Source organism: Petaurus breviceps, unplaced genomic scaffold (genome assembly GCF_028583685.1).
Source record: "Petaurus breviceps papuanus isolate PSGF00001 unplaced genomic scaffold, PetGlider_PUasm1.0 120, whole genome shotgun sequence".
NCBI lineage: Eukaryota > Metazoa > Chordata > Mammalia > Diprotodontia > Petauridae > Petaurus > Petaurus breviceps.
This window is the reverse complement of record NW_027185627.1, coordinates 252,319-271,163: the sequence shown is the minus strand read 5'-3', so window position 1 is coordinate 271,163 and position 18,845 is coordinate 252,319. Positions and strand designations below refer to the sequence as shown.

The 18,845-nt window shown below is 39.0% G+C and overlaps 1 protein-coding gene across 4 annotated transcripts in view; it reads right to left on the bottom strand.

Annotated features, from left to right (window-relative positions):
* UNC13B (unc-13 homolog B) overlaps window positions 1-18,845 on the bottom strand; it is a 341,071-nt gene that overhangs the window by 183,789 nt on the left and 138,437 nt on the right. For all 4 annotated transcript variants that reach the window (XM_069088739.1, XM_069088747.1, XM_069088763.1 and 1 more), the window contains exons 6-7: window positions 15,461-15,534; window positions 10,279-10,336 (exon numbers count right to left, since the gene is read on the bottom strand). In XM_069088739.1, the coding sequence (XP_068944840.1) occupies window positions 10,279-10,336; window positions 15,461-15,534 (132 nt within the window). The remainder of the gene's footprint in view (window positions 1-10,278; window positions 10,337-15,460; window positions 15,535-18,845) is intronic.

Here is an 18,845-nt window from a genome sequence, read left to right as displayed (position 1 = left end):
GGGAATAATAATAGCATTTATTGTTGTATGGCTCAACCATGCTATCTTAGCTCTTAGCAAATCTTACAGTGCTATATTATTTATTAACATTATTAACAATAATATTAATCTCCCCTTTTAGAAGGTAGGACTTGTCTGCTTTTTGCATTTGTATCCCCAGAATTTGGCACAGTGTATAGTACTTAATAAGTGCTAAATACTGTTTTATTCATTCATTCAAGTAGATTTTTCCTGAATAGATTACTGCCTACACCCTTACTTTTCCCTTTGGCCCTAAGGTTTCTTAATGGCACCTCCTTTCTTCTAATCACATCAGCTTCATCCAAGCATCCTACACCTTTGAACCTTCCCTAGGTTTCCCTTTCTTTCCTCTGTTCAAGCAGTTCCAGAAAAATCATCTTCAAGAATGTTTTTCCTCTTGGACTAGAAAAGACCCAATTCTCTAATTCCAATTTGTTTTATCATGACTCCTTTTTTCACCCTCCAAAATGTTCTTAGCAGCTACTTGTAATATAGATAATTTAATTTTAATTCCGACTCAGGACTTATTTAACTGTCTATATTATATGACCTTTTAAGTTTGACTGTATCAGGTTTGCCTGCTAAAAAACTGCCAATTCCTGGATCTAACTTGCTTTTTGCTCAGTGCCGATCAAAGCACCAAGTACAGAGAGGTGCTAGATCAAAGCCTTTTTGATGCTATAAAGAAAAGGAGAGAGGGGAGCTGGCTTTCTGGGGGGCAGAGATATGAGGGCAAGATGAAGAATAAAGGGAGCCAAGGCGGGGGGGGGGGTCCACAGAGGAGGAAAGAGAACCAAAGATAAAACACAGTCACAGATTTAGATTTTTAACTTCCTCAGTGATATTAATCCCGAAAATAAATTGCCTGGGGTTAAATACTACCCAAAAAGCATATAAAAGGTCTAATAGCTGAAGGATCTCATCAGAATCTATACCAATCTTTCGTTACTGTTATGAACATGAATAGTCATGAAACAGGCTAATAAAACATTTTTCCTCTTACCTATTCAGCATGGTGCTATGGCTCTCATTTCTATTAATCAACTATGCAAATGATACAATGGCAAAAGGCACAAAAATTCTAAGTCATAGGATATGATCTCCAGGGAGCTTACAAATTCAGTTGCGACATGACATATAAATAAAAATACAAATAAGAAAAGAAGGAAACATGTAAGGGTAACATGAGTGCTGTCATTAATAAATTTTAGAGAAAGGAAGTCAGAGATTTATCCCTGTAGGCTAGTTAAAGAATTCTGGAAAGACATGCATCATAGAGGTTCATTTGAGCTTAGCTTTGAAGGACAGATATGAATCAGATAAAAGATGATGATGGAGGAAAGGGAGACTGAAAAAAGGATAACATGTTTGAAAAGAACAAGATTGTGTGAGTGAAGAAGGTAGTTTGGGCAATGGATAAGTAGGAGACTGATTGGAAAGGTGAATTGGGTCCATGTGATGGAAGGTCTTGAATGCCTAACTAATGGTCCTGGACCAGAACAATACCGTGTTTCCCCGATAATAAGACCTATCCCGAAAATAAGCCCTCCACTTACTGTGTAAGATTCCTCTAAAATAAGCCCTCCCCCGAAAATAAGCCCTATTGAGATTGCTACTGTTCTGAAGGTGATCCCCTGTGCTACACATGTTACATTACGGTACCCTCTGTATACACTGTCCCCCCCCTGTGAAACGCACTCTGTGCTCCGAGCTGCATCCAATCAGAGCTGCAGCAGTGAGCGCGTCATCCTGTTCTTTATTGAATTCATTATTGAATAAAGGTACATTTTTTTGTTTACATTTACCTGTTTATTAAAATTGCTGTCAATGTTCATTAAAATAAGCCCTCCCCTGAAAATAAGCCCTCTGGTGTTTTTCTGTCCAAAAAAATTAATAAGACAGTGTCTTATTATCGGGGAAACACGGTAGCACTAGAAATACAAAGGGAGGTAGAGATGTGAGACACATTATGAGGGAAAAATCAATTTAGTGAGTAACTAATGTGAGAAGCAAAAGAGAGGGAGAAGTCAAACATTACTGTTAGCTTTGAGCCTGGGTTACTGGGAGAACGAAAATACCACTGACCATTAATTACAATTCAGCTGTCTAGAGGAGAAATTCAGTTTTAGAGGAAGAAGATGAATTCTGTTTTAGATATGTCAGAAGCAATGTCGAAATGTCCAAGGAGAAATATCTAGCAGGGAGCTGAACATCATAAGCATAGAAACAGAATATTAGAGTTTGGAGAATTCTTTAAAAAATCTAATTCTCCCCCCACAAAAAAAAAAAAAAATCTTAGTCAAACTGTGAATTTTATAAAGGAGTAAAGTGATTACCCCAGGGAAATTTTTTTTTTAATCTTAGCGTCCTTAGCACAATGCCTCACACAGAGTAGGCATTTAATAAAATGTTTGTTGGTTGATTGGTGGCTATCTGAACCTTGGAGAAAAACCACATTTGCTAGAGTGAAAAATAAAGGTTGTGAAGGAAACAGAGAAGGAAGGATCAAAGATATTGATAGAGAACTAGGAAGCTTCAGTATTCATGGAAACCTGAACAAGTTTTAAGTAATATAGAGTTGACAGTGACAAATGCCATAAGGAGTAGGTCAAGAAGGATAAAGATTAAGAAAAGGTCATTGGATTTGCTAATTAGAAAGTCATTAATACTTCTTGCAGAGAGAAGTTTCAGAAGAGTGGTGGGGTGGAAATTAGATTATTGTAGGTTAAAGCATGGCTAGGTAGTGAGGAAATGGAAACAGTGGACATAAACAAAGTCGAGGCTCCAATTTTACTTTGACCTTTTCTTTCAACATGGTGCACCTGACTGAAGAAAACAGAAGTTTATTTCAGACTTTATTTGTCCATTCTGCCTGGAATACATGGAGAGGATATTTTTCTTCTTGACCTTAAAGCAGAGTTGGAATTACATCAGACCAACAGCAAGGGGATAGCTAGAATATAGTGAAAAACAGTTGCAGTGAACCTTGAATGTCATACACCAATGCTTCTGTAGCTATCCCCATTTGGTGGATAATCTTGGAGTTGTGAAATGTGACTCATCAGCCAATTCATATGTTAGTGAGTTTGAATTTCTTAGGCTTAATAGTACAAGCTTAAACAGAGATATGCAGTAGTCCTTCCACAGCAGTTGGAGGCTAGATCTATTCCTTGATAGAAGACAGAATGATTTGGGGTCAAAAATAAAGGGAAGTAATGACAGAGGGATAAAAAGAAGACGACTTTCATAGACTTATTTTACAAAACCACATCACTCCACCATCTTTGTTCATGATCATCAGTTTTGGAAAACAAAACTAAAACAGAACAGAGCCAAAAATGTTAGTAAGCTAGTTGCTGTCTTCAAAAAGAACCTATAATCCTAAAGGAGGTACCTGGGAGCAGTTCTGAGAATGGCAGAAGGGGAAAGGGTGTTAGGTATAATGGAAAACAAGCTGTATTTGTAGTGAGAGAACCAGAGTTAAAATCCCAGCTTTGCCTCTTTACCTCTATAACTTTGGAAAAGTCATTTAACATTTCAGGGACTGTTTCTTTCTCTGTAAATGAGGAGGTTGGATAAAATGACCTCCCTCTAAGATTTATTCTAGCTCTGGAGAAGATATCATTTGTGTCCTCAATAAAAATGAGGATGTGCAGGGGCAGCTAGGTGGTGCAGTGAATATAACACTGGCCCTGGAGTCAGGAGGACCTGAGTTCAAATTTGACCTCAGACTCTTAACACAAAAACTAGCCATGTGACTTTGGGCAAGTCACTTAACCCCAATTGCCCTATCTTCCCGCCTGCCAAAAAAAAAAAAAAAATGAGGATGTACAAACAAGGACTATCAGGAGCTAATATATTGACATCAGTAAAATCATTAAAAGAAAAAAACCTCTAAGCCACACCCAACATGACTACAGATGGAAAGGGCTACTAGAAAAAGTACTACTGGAGATACAAAGTGTTATTTTTAAGTTTAAACAAGGACTGAAGCCAATGTTTAAACTGACCCCTCCCCTCAGTGTTGATGTCAATGACAAACACACAGATCACCCAATCTCCATCTCTTTTAACTAAACAGGATCAGATTCTAAGGGGGACTTCCTGGGAAAGGAAGAAGGGGAAAAAATCATTTCTCGGATTGTTCTTCTACCCTCCCCCCCCACACCTGCACCCCCCATCATACACTCTTTTTTTTTCACCACATCACACCTGAGAAAGATCTCTGTAAGGTGAATGTAAGTCAGTACCTCATTATCCATTCCCAAGAGCCTTTTCCTTGATCACTTTCCATTGGTAGCATCAGAACTCAGCCAGATATTAGGGTCCAGCTCCCATATATACCAGGAAGATCAGGACCAAAAGAACCTCTTAACACCTTCAAAAGGTTTGCAACCACAAAAGCACTGTTAACATCTATAGGTTCTGACTATTCTCAATTGTGGGGCAGCTGGGTGGCGCAGTGGACAGAGCACTAGCCTGAAGTCAGGAGGATCTGAGTTCAAATTCAGCCTCAGATGGAGGCTGTTATGACTAGCTATATGACCATGGGCAAGTTATTTAACCCCTATTTACCTCAGTTTCTCATCTGTAAAATGGAGATACATCAGAAAAGGACATGGCAAACCACTTTAGTATCTTTGCCAAGAATTTGACACAACTAAGTGACAACAATAAATTCTCAAATGGGGACACCCCCACCCATATTAAGTTTGTTTTGTACTTGATCTCAATCAGCTAATCAAAATAACCCTTCCTGGGCTTGTCTCTCACCCTTGTGGACTTAGCAACTATCTTTTCATGACTGGATCACAAAAATGGCCTGGTTCTCCAACTTCTCCAGATATGCCCCTACTCCAAATCAATTATTGGAAATAAGCCTTTTATCTGCTGAAAAATTGCCATTGGCTCTAATCGATAGAAAATTCTTGCTTATGCTGAGTCAAACTCTCCACCTCACACAGTTGATATGAACAAAGTGCTTTTCAAATGTTAAAACACTCTAGAAATATGAGATGTTGGTATTATTATTATTACCATCTAAAGATAGTGTAGCCTAGAAAGCTGGCCTCAAAACCAAGAAAACCTAGATTCAAGTCCCACCTATGACATGCTGGCTATGGGACCCTGGACTGAGGGAAGAAATACATTGACAACAGAAAAATGGTTAGCAAAAGGATTAAAAGGTAAAAATGTCTGAGCTCATTGACTTGCACATTGTGATTCCCTCATTTGGCTATGGATGTTGTCTTTCTGAGCTGCAGGGAATGGTGTTACCATAGTTCTCCACTCAGCAACAGACTCTAGCTTGTGATTGCAGCTCAGGGAGAAGCACAATAGAGCCCATGTTCTTAAACAAGTCAATCCCACAGACTCCTCTGTTCCTATGTCCTGGTCTAAATGAAGTATCATCAGGTCCTCTTTCTCCACTCCCACTGCAAAAAGCTCCTAGGAAAATAATCACCCAGCCTTGCTGGCCGCCACCCAGTCTCCTGGTCCTCCTCCTCACTCTTTTACTAACTTAAATCTTAAAAGTAGGCACTTAGCAAAATGTCATCCTTTCCTTTCTACCCAGCAGGTAGATACAAGACACACAACCAACCAAATCTTCCCTGTATGTACCTTAAGGCAAGGTAATTGAGAATATATCATGTGTTTCTTAGACTATCAATGTTTTCTTGAATATAAATAAACATATATTTGTTGATTTTTTAAAGCCTCTCATTGATCTTAACAGTTCTCTAAGACTATAGGCTGAGAAGAGAATTGGTAAAGGGACTTTCCTCATCCAGAAATTTCCTATTACCAAAGAAATCACAAGTCCCTATACCTATTATTACTTCTGCTTTTCAGAAAACAAGTCTGTTCTCTCTTTGAGATCACAACCTTCTAAATATTTAGAAAATTACCATTAAATTCTCTAACCACATTTCCAAGTCTTGTTCTGTCTTTTTCAGGTTAAATGTTACCAGTTCCTTTAACTAGAACATTGCTCAAAAGAGAATCAAATTTCAATAATTCAAAAAACCAAATATCAGTGTTAAAGCACTATTTTCAAATTCTTTCCTATATTTGGGTGTCTTGCCTCTGGACACAATCAGGTCCATCAATGTCCTCCTTTAAATGTGGTACCTCTTTCTCAAATAGATATGGAATGGAGTAAAATTTATAAAAATAGTCATTTCCCTGACTGATAAATGGTCAAAAGATATGAATAGGCAGTTTTCAGAAAAAGAAATCAAGCTATCTATAATCATATGAAAAATTTATCTAAATCACTATTGATTAGAGAAATGCAAATTAAAACAGCTCTGAGGTACCACCTCAGACCTATCAGATTGGCCAATACAATAACCAAAAAAAGAAAATAATAAATGTTGGAGGGAATGTGGGAGAATTGGGACCTTAATGCACTGTTTGTGGAGTTGTAAATTGATCCAACTATTCTGGAGAGCAATTTGGAACTATGTCCAAAGGACTATAAAACTGTGCATACCCTTATCTACAACTAGGTCTGTATACCAAAGAGATTTTAAGGGGTAGGGGGAAGGGGAAAGACCTATTCATCCAAAAATATTTTGGGGTGGCTAAGAATTGGAAATTCAGGGGATGCTCATCAACTGGGGAATGATTGAATAAATTGTTGTATATGGTTGCAGTGGAATATTACTGTGCTATAAGAAATGATGAATAGGCTGTCTTCAGGAAAAACTTATGTGAACTGATGCAAAGTGAAGTAAGCAGAACCAGGAGAACACTGTATATAGTAACAGAAATACTGTAAGATGAACATAGTAACAGAAATACTATAAGATGATCAACTATGAATGACTTGGCTATTCTCGGCAATACAATGATCCAAGACCATTTCAAAGGACTCATGATGAAAAATGCTATCCTCATCTCCAGAGAAAGAACTGATATATTCTGAATGCAGATTGAAGCATACTATTTTTTACTTTCTGTAATTTTTTCCATTTTTTTTCCTTGGGCCTGAGTCTTCTTTCACAACATGAATAATATGGTAATATGTTTTGCATGATTGAACATGTATAACCTATATCAAATTGCTTATTATTGGGGTAGCTGGGTGGCATGATGACCAGAGCACTGGCCCTGGAATCAGGAGGACCTGAGTTCAAATCTGGCCTCAGAAACTTAACACTTAATAGCCATGTGAATTTGGGCAAGTCACTTAACCCCAATTGCCCTGCCTTCCCCCCTCCAAAAAGCCCCCAGAAATTGCTTACTATCTCAGGGAGGGAGGGAAAGAGAAAATTTAGAACTCAACAATTCTTTTAAATGAATGTTAAAATTTGTCTTTACGTGTAACTGGGGGGAAATATTATTTTTTAAAAAGGAAAAGGAAAATGACCTATATGTACAAAAATATTTATAGCAGCTCTTTTTGTGGTATCAAAGAATTAAAAATCAAGGAGATGCCCATCAAGTGGGGAATAGCTGAACAAGCTGTGGTATATGATTGTTATGGAATACTACTGTATCATAAGAAATGAGGAGGGGGTGGTTTCAGAAAAATCTGGGAAGATTTATATGAACTGGTGCAAAATGAAGTAAGCCAAGAAAACATCGTACATAGTAACAGCAATATTGTAACAATGATCAGCTGTGAAAGACTTACCTACTGTGGTCAATACAATGATCCAAGACAATTCTAAAGGACTCATGATAAAAAATGCTATCTACCTCCAGAGAAAGAACTGATGAAATCTGAATGCATCCTGAAATATAATTTTTTCACTTTGTTTTTCTTGTTTGGTTGTTCGGCAATATGGCTAATATGGAAATATATTTTGCATGATTTTACATGTTTAATTGATATCACATTGCTTGTCTTCTCAATGGGTAGGGGAGGGGCAAGAAGGAGGGAGAGAATTTGGAACATTCGCAACATTAAAAATAGGAATGCTAAAAATAAATAAGTACATTTCTAAAAAATAAAAAGAGAAAGATGAAAAAATTATTGTAGTACCTAAAACTGGACACTACTACTGAACACAATACTCCAGATGTGGCCCAACAAGCAAAGAGTACAGTGAGATTTATCTACCTTGGTGTGGATACCATACCTCTCTTACAGCAGACAAAGACTGTATTTGCTATTTGGATATCAGACTAAGCTTCCCTCAGTATGAAGCATCAACCAAACCCTACTCCTTATTTCCCCTTCAGTACTTGTGTGATTGGTTCCTTGAATCCAACTACATGTCTTAACATTTATTTCTATTAAATTCCATTCCACTTATACAAAATTAAGCAAATGAAATAAAATTAGCAAAAACAATATACACAATGACTATAGTCATATAAATAGAAAGAACAACAACAAACTGAATGGTACAAAATTATAATGACCAAACTTGACCCTAGAGAACAAATATGAAAAGTCTCCTTCCCTCAATTCTTTACAGAGATGGGAGACAAAAATAATGTCAGGCTTTTTTAATACTTTGGTTAGTTTTGTTGAATATTTCCCCCTTTCTAAAGATTCTTTGTTATAAGAGATGTCTTTATGGGATGGGAGGGATGCTGGGGAAAATATAGGCAATATAAAGACAAAAGATAGTAACAAATTTTTTTAAAATTTCATTCCATTGTGCCCTCAGGAACCCCTATTATGTTGTTAGCAAACTGCCCTTCACATTAGACCTGTCCCCAAATGTCTATTACTTCATCTACATATTGTATTTAGTTTTCTATGTATCTGTTGTTTTCCCCCAACAGAATGTAAATTCCTCAAGGAGAGGGAATGTTGAGACATGAGGCAGTACATATGTGACCCAGTGGACAAAGCACTAGACTTGGAGTCAAGAAGACCTAAGTTTAAATCAGACCTCACACACTTGCTAAATATGTGATTACGGGTAAGTTACTTAACCTCTGTCTGCCTAAAGTTTCCTCATATGTAAAATGGGTATAGTAAATACCTCACACAGTTGTCATAAGGATAAAATGAGATGCTATTTATTTGTAAAGTATGTAACAAAGCTTAAAGCACTGTATAAATGCCACATGTTATCATTATTATTGTTCTTGCAAACTTAATGCCTGGCACATTACAGCTGGCCTTTAACATATGCTTGATGAAATTAACTGACTTATATAGAAGGGAATCCTAATCAGAACAGTTTGAACCAAATGACTTTTTTTTATTGATTTATTGATGATTTTTGTTTGGTTTGGGTTTTGTTTTATTTTGAGGGGAGAAGGCAAGGCATTTGGGGGTTAAGTGCCTTGCCCAAGGTCACACGGCTAGTGTCAAGTGTCTGAGGTCAAATTTGAACTCAGGTCCTCCTGACTCCAGGGCTGGTGCTCTATTCACTGCACCACCTAGATGCCCAGGTTTTTTTGTTTTGTTTTGTTTTGTTTTTAACAGCTATTTCCCAGTATTAGGAAGGGAACTTCCTAATAAAGGATTCCCTCTTAACAAAGAAAGACAGTTAAAACCAATGGGGAAGAATGACAGACTGAAAGCCTAAGACATATTCCATAGCCCAAGGACTAAATGACATCTGAGGTCCCTCCCAGTCCTGAGACTGTTGTCCTTACCAAAAAATAATGCAAAACCCTTCCTAGGAAAATAATTCAGTGAAGGAATAATAAGGATAACCTCTCTTCACCCCTTCGAAAGAAACAGCAGGACTGCATATGGCACACACATAGATCCTGCACCAAGGCCAAAGTCGTTATTTGAGAAGCTTTTCATGGTATCTCTTTTTTAAAAATCACCACCAGTATCATCACCAAGACCATAAAACACTCCCATTTACAAGTCTCCAAACTGGCCTGCTTATGTCACCATCCTACTCGACAGCATACTTCGAGTGTGATTTAGCTACTGCCCTCCCCACAACCTGCAAAATCAAGAAGCTCCCATGTAACAGCCTTTACTTATGACCCTACTCTGCTCTGCCAAGGGAGTGAGCACAGCAGGAGAAAGGACAACAGGACTGAGCTTTAACTTGATCTCCAAATTAACTGAAGCCTTCAGGTCCGTTTTTTTCCTTTGTCATAGGCCCAAAGGGATGAAAGCATTCCCTGCAGGGTTATTATTCCCTGGCTATTAACCTGTCCTCCCAGAGATACAGAAGCCCACAGGTAGGTTATAGGTATGCAAACTCTGACTCCTCCTGACAAAATTGTTCATTTCAGAGATCCAGGAATATGAAAGCAAGGGTAGGGAGAAATTATGTAGGGTTTAAGAGAAAACTTAAAAGAAAAAAATTTCTCACTTACAACACTGGGTGGCAGCAATGGGCAATAACGTCTTCTGGCTTTCTTCTTGGAAAGAATACTAGAGGCAGGGGAAGAAAAACACATCGTGTAAGAGACCCAACACATGATAGGCAAAAAGAAATCACAGTTACTTATTAAACGGTTAAGTATTCACTTAAGGCATAATCCAGCATTGAGTTGAAATAGGATGTGCCATGAAATGTTTTTCTCCTCCTCCTATGGAGAACATCTTCTCATGCAAAGAACAGTCCCTGCCTGTGTACTACAGCCAGCTGACACATTCCCAATGAGACAGCTCGAGTGAAATGTTTGGCCGTGGCTGTATACAAGCGTTCTCACAACCCTCAGGCAGCTGGAAAGACTGAGCCAAAGAGGACAGGGGAGCAGGATGTTCCCTTCACAATCTCCTTCTCTGGCTTACCACCTTGTCCCCTGGTCACTTTGCAAGGTGCATACACAGCAGAAGGAAAGCAGATGTCCTGGTTCTGGAGACAAGGTTCTCCTCTCGAGGCCTCCAAGTGAAGCAGGACCTCTGTGGACAGCACAGTTTCCTACAAAACATTGGGGCTCCCAGGGGCACTGTGAGCCTCCTCCTGGACATACAAGGTAGCAAGAACAAGTGACCACCCATTTTACCTTGGATGATTCACCAGGTGCCCGGCTACAGGCTATTTATGGACCAGATTGAGCTCAGATGTCTTTTAAGCATAAACAACTGGACATTAATCAGGCAGCTATTGCTGAGGAACCAATCTGACAGCCTCTTATCACCTAACAGTCATTCCACAAGCTTTCCCTAAGGACCTTCTCTGCCCCAACTCTGTGTTAGGTACTTTTCTACAATTGAGTTTAAGAGAAGGTCTCTGCCAGCAGGGAGCTTTATAGATCTCAGTGGAAAAGGTAAGATAAACTCTTGAAAAGCTAAACAACACAACTCAACTAAGAACCCAAGACAAAAAAAACCAGAGGTGTCACAAGGCAGTTTACAATTAATTGTCAAGTGAATAGTACAGACAAAAGCTAAGAGTGCTAAGGAAAAAAACCCTAAGGGCAAAAGAGATGGGGAAAGTTTCAAGAGAAAGGGGCTGGAGCCAAACCTTGAAGAATGGGCAGGGTCTGAAGAAGCAGTAGCTGACAAGAGAGAGGATAACATCACATCTCAGAAAATGGTGGGGTGTGGGGCAGCTAGGTGGTGCAGTGAATAGAGCGCCAGCCCTGGAGTCAGGAGGACCTGAGTTCAAATTCAGCTTCAGACACTTGACACACTTATTAGTCATGTGACCTTGGGCAAGTCACTTAACCCCAATTGCCCTGCCCTCCCCCCTCCAAAAAGAAAAAAAGAAAATAGTGGGGTGACAGTTTAGCTGGAAAATGGCAAAGGGAAATATGGTTGGAAAAGTAGGTTAAGATCAGATTAGACAATGTTCAATTAACCTTTAGGTCTGTATTTCTGCAAAAGGAAAAGTTATTTCTTCCTTTTTTCAGAAAGCAATGGTCAGAGGCCAATGACATTTTAAAATCACACTACAAGAAAGTGCTGGTCAAACTATTTTGCCTCAACTACAAAAAGCTCCTGAAGACAAACTTAATGACCCATTCCAAATAACATATGGGCCTGACATAATATCCTGAGGCTCAATATAGTCATGCTTTGTCCAGTGTTAGTCATGGCAAATTATATTAATAAATGTTTACTGGGTTGGATAAGATGCCAACAATCCCTCCAGGGGAGGGTTCTCCTCTGCCACTCCCTACCTGAGGCCTACTCTCAGTACTTCCTCCTCTCCCAGGTACTATCAGACAAGTAACTCTGAGCCAGAATAATTATAAAAGCCAATCGTTGTTCTAGTTATGGAAAGGTCTTTACTATCCCCCACTCAAAGCTGGAACATCAGCTTTGAGCCTAAAAGGTGAAAGCGTTCTAAGCTCTCAGTATTATCTTATTTATTAAGCACTTATAAAGGACTATTGTGTCCCCACTCCTTACTGGTCCATATACAGGCAGCTGGCCACACAGGAAGCACATCAGTCATTGTAGACCATGAAAATTTGGCTTTCAAGATGGGGGTTACAGAAGAACCTAGAGTTATAAAGGGCCTATGTAGAGAACTTTCAGCAGTTTCTGGGCTTCGCTAATGAAATGTTCCCCTTCCCTATATTATTATCTGAAAGGCTACAGGGCAGATAAGCAAGAGGATTTATCATGAAAGAAACGTTTTGGGGTCCCTTGACCTCGCTAGGTATATTCCCCTGTCCTCTACGGTTATCTGCAAAGGTTACTGGGCAGATAGCAACAGGGCATGTAACCTTTTTTGTTTATGCCTCTGGATATGGTCCTAGAATAATACCCTGATAAGTAACTAACCTTAAGCAAGGGTAAATAGTGAACAGGATTATGGAAAGGCTCCTTCTACATTATCTGCATTCCTTTGATGTAGGATCTTTCTACATTGTCTGCATTCTTTTGGGGTGTCTACATAAAAACTCTGGGAGCACCTTGCATCTTTGGCTCTGTATGAAATGGTCCTGTAATAAACTGACTATTAATTACACCCCCACTGCCACAGTAGGCCTAGATAGATCCCACCTGAATTAGAGGAGATTGCAGGACCAGAAAGAAAGATAATATTGTCTTTGATGGCAGAATATAGCACATATGCTACATTGCAAAGACTGGCAGCAGAAGCACAGTGGTACCACAAAGGCATTTCACTTGCCCCAAGATCCCACAAGCCAACACAAGTGACTGAGTTTATTATCCATTAGAGGAGTCTTGTAAACTACCCATAACTCAGCCCCTATAACCAGCTGAAGTAGGTTAGTGTTAAAGAATAAGACTTTAGTTATTGAGAAACCACTACATAGCATTTGTTCTAAACCTAGGGAGAAAGGCCTATGGGCTAACAAGCTCTCCAGATTTATCTCTATAGAGATGAACAATCAGGGGAAATAAAAGACAATCTGGAAGAAGAGAATCAAAGGGCAAAGACATTAAAAGATACATTCTCTATACAAACATAACATTGATTTCAAAGACAAGATACAAAGACAACTTTAAGGATCATAGGTTTCCCCAAAGAGCATGAAAAGTTAAAAAAAAAAAACCTTGAAGTCTATAACGCAAGAAATCTTTAAAAAGCTGCACAGAACTTGTTGACACAGAAAACAAAGTGCACATGGAAAGAATACAAAGATCACCTCTGGGGGAGGGGAGCAGGGAAGCCTCTGCTGCTCACTCTTAAACCTCTGCAGTCTGGCTATGGAGCTCATTATTCAACTGAAAATACTTTCTCCAAAATTTCCTTTTATCTGTTAATGGTCAAATTTAAAATTTAATGTTGTTTATTTTTCCCCATTTCTTGACCTTCTGGACCTCCACAGCATTTAACACCACTGGCTACAGTTCCTGTTGGATTCTCTCTCTCCCATACAGGTTTTTGTGGCATTGTTTTCTTGATCCTCCTCCCACCTGTCTGATTCCTCCTTCTGAGGCCAAGGTCTCCCACTGCATTCAGGGCCATTGCCAGTAATCCTGACCTATGTCTTGCCACTGAACTCCAATGACTCTGGAGGACAGAGTAAGGTTGATGACCTATACCCAACTCTGCCTCTCACTTAGATCCAATTCACTTGCAAGTCAAGACCACCCTCCTCATGTCATTGGTCCTCTTTGAGAATGAAGACCTTCTTAGTCCCCTCTGCTGGATCTTCATGCATGTCAAGTATTGTGAGTTTTTCCCAAATCTCTGTCCTGGGACCACTTTCATTTCCATTTACATTCTCTCACTGGATGATCTCATCAACTCCCTTGGGTTTAGTATGCAGATCACTACCAAATCTATATATTGAAAGCTACATTTTCTCAACTCAACATATCCAAAATGAAACTCATAATGTTTTCTCTCAAAACCTGAGACTTTCAGAATTTGCTTGTTACCATCAAGGGCACCACCATTCTCTCAATCACCCAGGTACCTTTCCTCGGGGTCATACTCACCCCACCTTGCCAGTCAGTTGCCTAATCTTTTTGCTTCTACCTCTGCATCATCTCTCAAATGTTCTTCCTTCTCTCTATTCACACAGTCACATGTTCAGGCCCTCATCATCTCTGCACTAAACAATAGCCTTCAGTTTGTTCTCCCTGTTTCCCAAGTCTCTTTCCATGCCAATACATCCTTTACATGGTGACCAAAATGATTTTCTTAAAGCACAGATCAGATCATGTGACCTTGCCACTGAGTAAAGGCCAGTGTCTCCTTATGATCTCTAGGATTAAATGTAAATTCCTTTGCTCAGCATTTAAAACTGTTCACAACTTCATTCTTTTCTGTCTTTCTAACCTTCTCAAACATTACTCTCCTCCACGAGTCAGTCATACTTGTTATTCCTCGCACACAACAGTCCACCTTCCACCTCCATGTCTTTGCACTGACTTTTCCCCATGCCTAGAACACTCAGCTTACATTCAGCTTCTTATAATCCCTCCTTCAGGACTCAGCCCAAGCACCACCTTCCAGACTCTTTAACTGCTACTGCCTTTAAAGTTACTTTTATCTATTTTGTGTGTGTTGCATATATAACTATATATGTACATGCTGTCTTCCCCATTAGAATGAAAGCTGATTGTTTTCATTTTTTCTTTTGTATCCTTAACATTTATCAAAATGCCTCGCACATAATAAGCATTTACTAACTCTGCCAATTGAATATCTGTTCAATAGCTCAACTAAAGATGGCAGAAACATATATCTGTATATGTATATAATATATCTGTATCTGTATAACATATACCTCTCTATGTTCCTTTTCTGACAGTTAGGACCTCCCTTCCCCATTGTCTCCCCTTTTCTGTACCTCCCCAATCCCCTATAACTGGAGAGTCATACCCATTCTCCACACTACTTCCCCCTGATAGACATTTCTCACTCTGAACAATTTCCAAACCTCTTTCTCTATGACCTCCCTATCTCCTAATAGCTTGGATCCATGCCACCATTCAAGAAAATACTCATGGTATTTTGGTTTTTCCTGTTGATCAGAAGCATTCTGGCCACCAGAAGAACCACCTGTCCTCAAGTCTTCAGTCACTAACTGGTCAAATGCCAGGACCCCTAGCTACATCATTTAGGCCTTCCAGATGTGTCCCAATTCCTCTTGGTACTATAGAAATGATAGCCCATACCTCGCTTTCAGTCCCCAGAGCATTGATTTGTTCCAGTTTGTGGGTCCAGTATCTGGCTTCTTCTTCTGGAATATCTATCACACAAAGAAAAAAAAATGTCAGAAGCTAATTTATTCTATCACTTGAAATCAAAACAGGACCAACAAATTCCCATTCTAGAAAGCTGAGATCTTGGAATAAAAAACAAACAAAAAAAACTCATGAGTGGTTGACTTGGGTTAGAAAAGTTTAATGCTTTGATTTCGTTTTTACATCTCTCATATTTTATAACAATAGGTAATTTTTTATTTTTTCATAATTCTTTTTTTAAACAATAGGTAATTTTTTATTTTTTCATAATTCTTTTTTTTAATGGCCAAAACATTCAGCACCACAAAGACAAAACACAGAGGGACCAAATAGATTGAGTCAGCTTTGGAGATAATTAAACTAGGTCCAGTTTCAATTAAAAGGCAAAAATCAACTGCAAAGAATAAATAACAAAATGAGTGCATTTTGAAAAAAATGCACAAACTTTCTTTCTGCCTTCAGTGACCTGGCATTGTTCTGGCAGGAGCAGCAGAGGTAACAGCAGTAAGTGCTGTCATTTCTACAGTACTTTATAGTTACAAAGTGCTGTCAGATCCTTTGTTCCATTAGATGACAATTTGAAAAACCCTTGTAAAGTAGCCAGGGCAGGTATTATCATCCCCATTTTAGAGATGAGAAAATTGAGGCCTAGAGAGTTAAGTACATTGCCTAAGAGTGGTAAAGCGAGGCCTGGAAACTCAGGAGTTCCCCTTCATATCCAATCTGTTGTCAATCTGTCTTGTCAATTTTACCTTTACAACATCTCCCATACAAACCTCTTTGCACTCAGCACTCCCACCCAGCCTGGCACAGGCCCTCAACACTACATACCTAGACAATGTATAACAGCCTTCTGGTTATTCTCTCTATTCTAATCCATCCTTCACTCAGTTGTGAAACTGATCTTCCTATAGACTGTGTCTAACTATGTCATCACCAATATACCACTTTCCTCACCTTGTCCCTCTACAAGAAATTCCAGTGACTCAATTACCCTTCAGGATCAAATATAAAATCCTTCTGTGGTTTTGAATGCCCTTTGTTTTCACCTTCCCAGTCTTACTGTCCTCTAAAATCTAGTGACACTGACTTCCTTGCTGTTTCTCCCACACAACACTCCATCTCCAGACTCTGAGTAACTTAACTGGCTGTCCCTCATGCTTGGATTACATTCCTTCCTCATCTCTACTTCCTGGTTTCCCTGGCTTCTTTCAAGTCTCAGCTAAAATCCTACCTTCTGCAAGAAGCCTTTCCTGACACCTTAGTTAGTACCTTCTCTCTGGGATTATCTCTAATTTATCACATGTATGTGTGTGTGTGTGTGTGTGTGTGTGTGTGTCTTGTTCGTACATAGTTGTTGGCATGCTGTGAGTTCCTTGAGAGAAGGGACTGATTTTTTGCCCTTTTTTGTATCCTGGTCATTTAGCAAAGTGCTTGGCACACAGAAGGCACTTAATAAACACTAGTTGACTTACTACTTAAAGGAGATAAAATTTCATTAACACAAGATGTTTTAAATGTAAGTTCCATTAGGTCAAGAGAGATTCTCTAAGAACCTAGTACTATTATACTACTAGAACAGGAGACAGTCTACGCATGCCTCTTGGAATAAATATTCAATAAATTCACATTTATAACTAAATACAAAGATTTATGCAAAAGTAAATAAGGACTATCAAGATAATTTTCTATCCTACAAGGGGAGGGGAAGGGAGAGGAAAATAGTGTGGGAGTATGATGGATATACTGGGAGCAGAGCAAAACAAAAATAAAGGTCCTATACATGCCAAAATGGAGAAGGAAATGCCAAACCACTCCATTATCTTTGCCGAGAAAACCCCATGGACAGTTGGTCCACAAGGTCACAAAGAGTCAGAAACAACTGAATAATAAATATGCCAAAATAATAATAACAGCACTCTTGCAACAGCAAAGAACTGGAAATAAAAGTGACTGCTCATCAATTGCAAAGCAACTGAACTTTGGAATATTAAGACAACGGAATACTATTATTTGCCAGAAACAAAGAATTCAGAGAAACATGGAAGACTTAAATAAACTGATGCAAAGCAAACAGAATCAGGAAAACAATATACACAGTGACTACAGAAAAGTAAATCATAGGAACAATAAAATGAAACTGGACTCTATGTTTATAACCACAGTCTTGCCCCCAGAGAGCAGATGAAGACATGTACCTGATTTCTTTCATTAGGGAAATGGAAGATTATGGGTATAGAACATTACATATGATATCAAATATGGTCACTGTATCAAACAGCTACAATTAACTATGAGGTTTTTTGTTTTGTTTTGTTATTGGGTCACAAGAAAAGCCTGGGTGGGGGAAGAAAGATGGGAATATCCAGAAATGATTGTGATGTATTAATGAATGGACAGATGGAAGGAAGATGTTACAGAGAGCATTTTCCCAGAAGCTCCTATATCTGTGTTTTGAAACTGCACCTCTTAGTAAAATTAAGGATATCAAAAATCTAGCACACTCTTAGCTCTATATTTTATCAAAAACAAATTCAAATTATCCAAGGTAACTCCAGCTAATTCATCTTAAATACTTGTGATTATTCATAGTTGGTTGATTCTGTTTCCTACCAGAGTTCTAAGTTGATTACATTCAAATCTTTCTACAAAGAGATTTCCCATTCATTAATATGACTTTAATAAGCATCTTTTTGGGGCCACTGTCTAAATCTAAATGTCTACCCAGTTTCTCTGCAGAGCTCCAGTCCTGCATTTCCCCTACATCTAGTTTAGGCCTAGCCTCAGCCATCCTTCCCCCTTCCCTCAGTGACCATCTTCACACCAACTCATCCCCCACTCCTCAATTCTCTACTCTCTAACCTGGCTCAGGAGGAGGAATCCCACTATGCTGCTTGGTGATTGCCTCTATTATCCACTTATATCTGGACCAGTTGCCAACCATGTTTCACTTTAGTTCTCAGTCATCAGTGCATCACTCCTTCTAGCTCTTGAACCCAAATCCAATCAGCTTTCATTGCCCCTAAAAAAAGTTATGGCTATCTACTCCCCTAAAGCTCCACTGACCATCCCCATAACTTCCCAAAACAAAATGCCCTTCCCTTGCCACCACTCCTTTATGTGTGTTGTGTTTTCCTCTTGTCAAGATATAAGTTCTCTGGTTTGAATTGTCTTCTCCTTTCTATTTGTATCCCCAGAATTTGTCAAGTGCTTAGAGGCTTACTTCTCTATCCACCTGCCTCTAAAGCGCTTAGTCCATTCTTTCAACCTGTGTCTATTTTCCCCTGGGTTCACATCCAGTGGGTAGTCTTACATC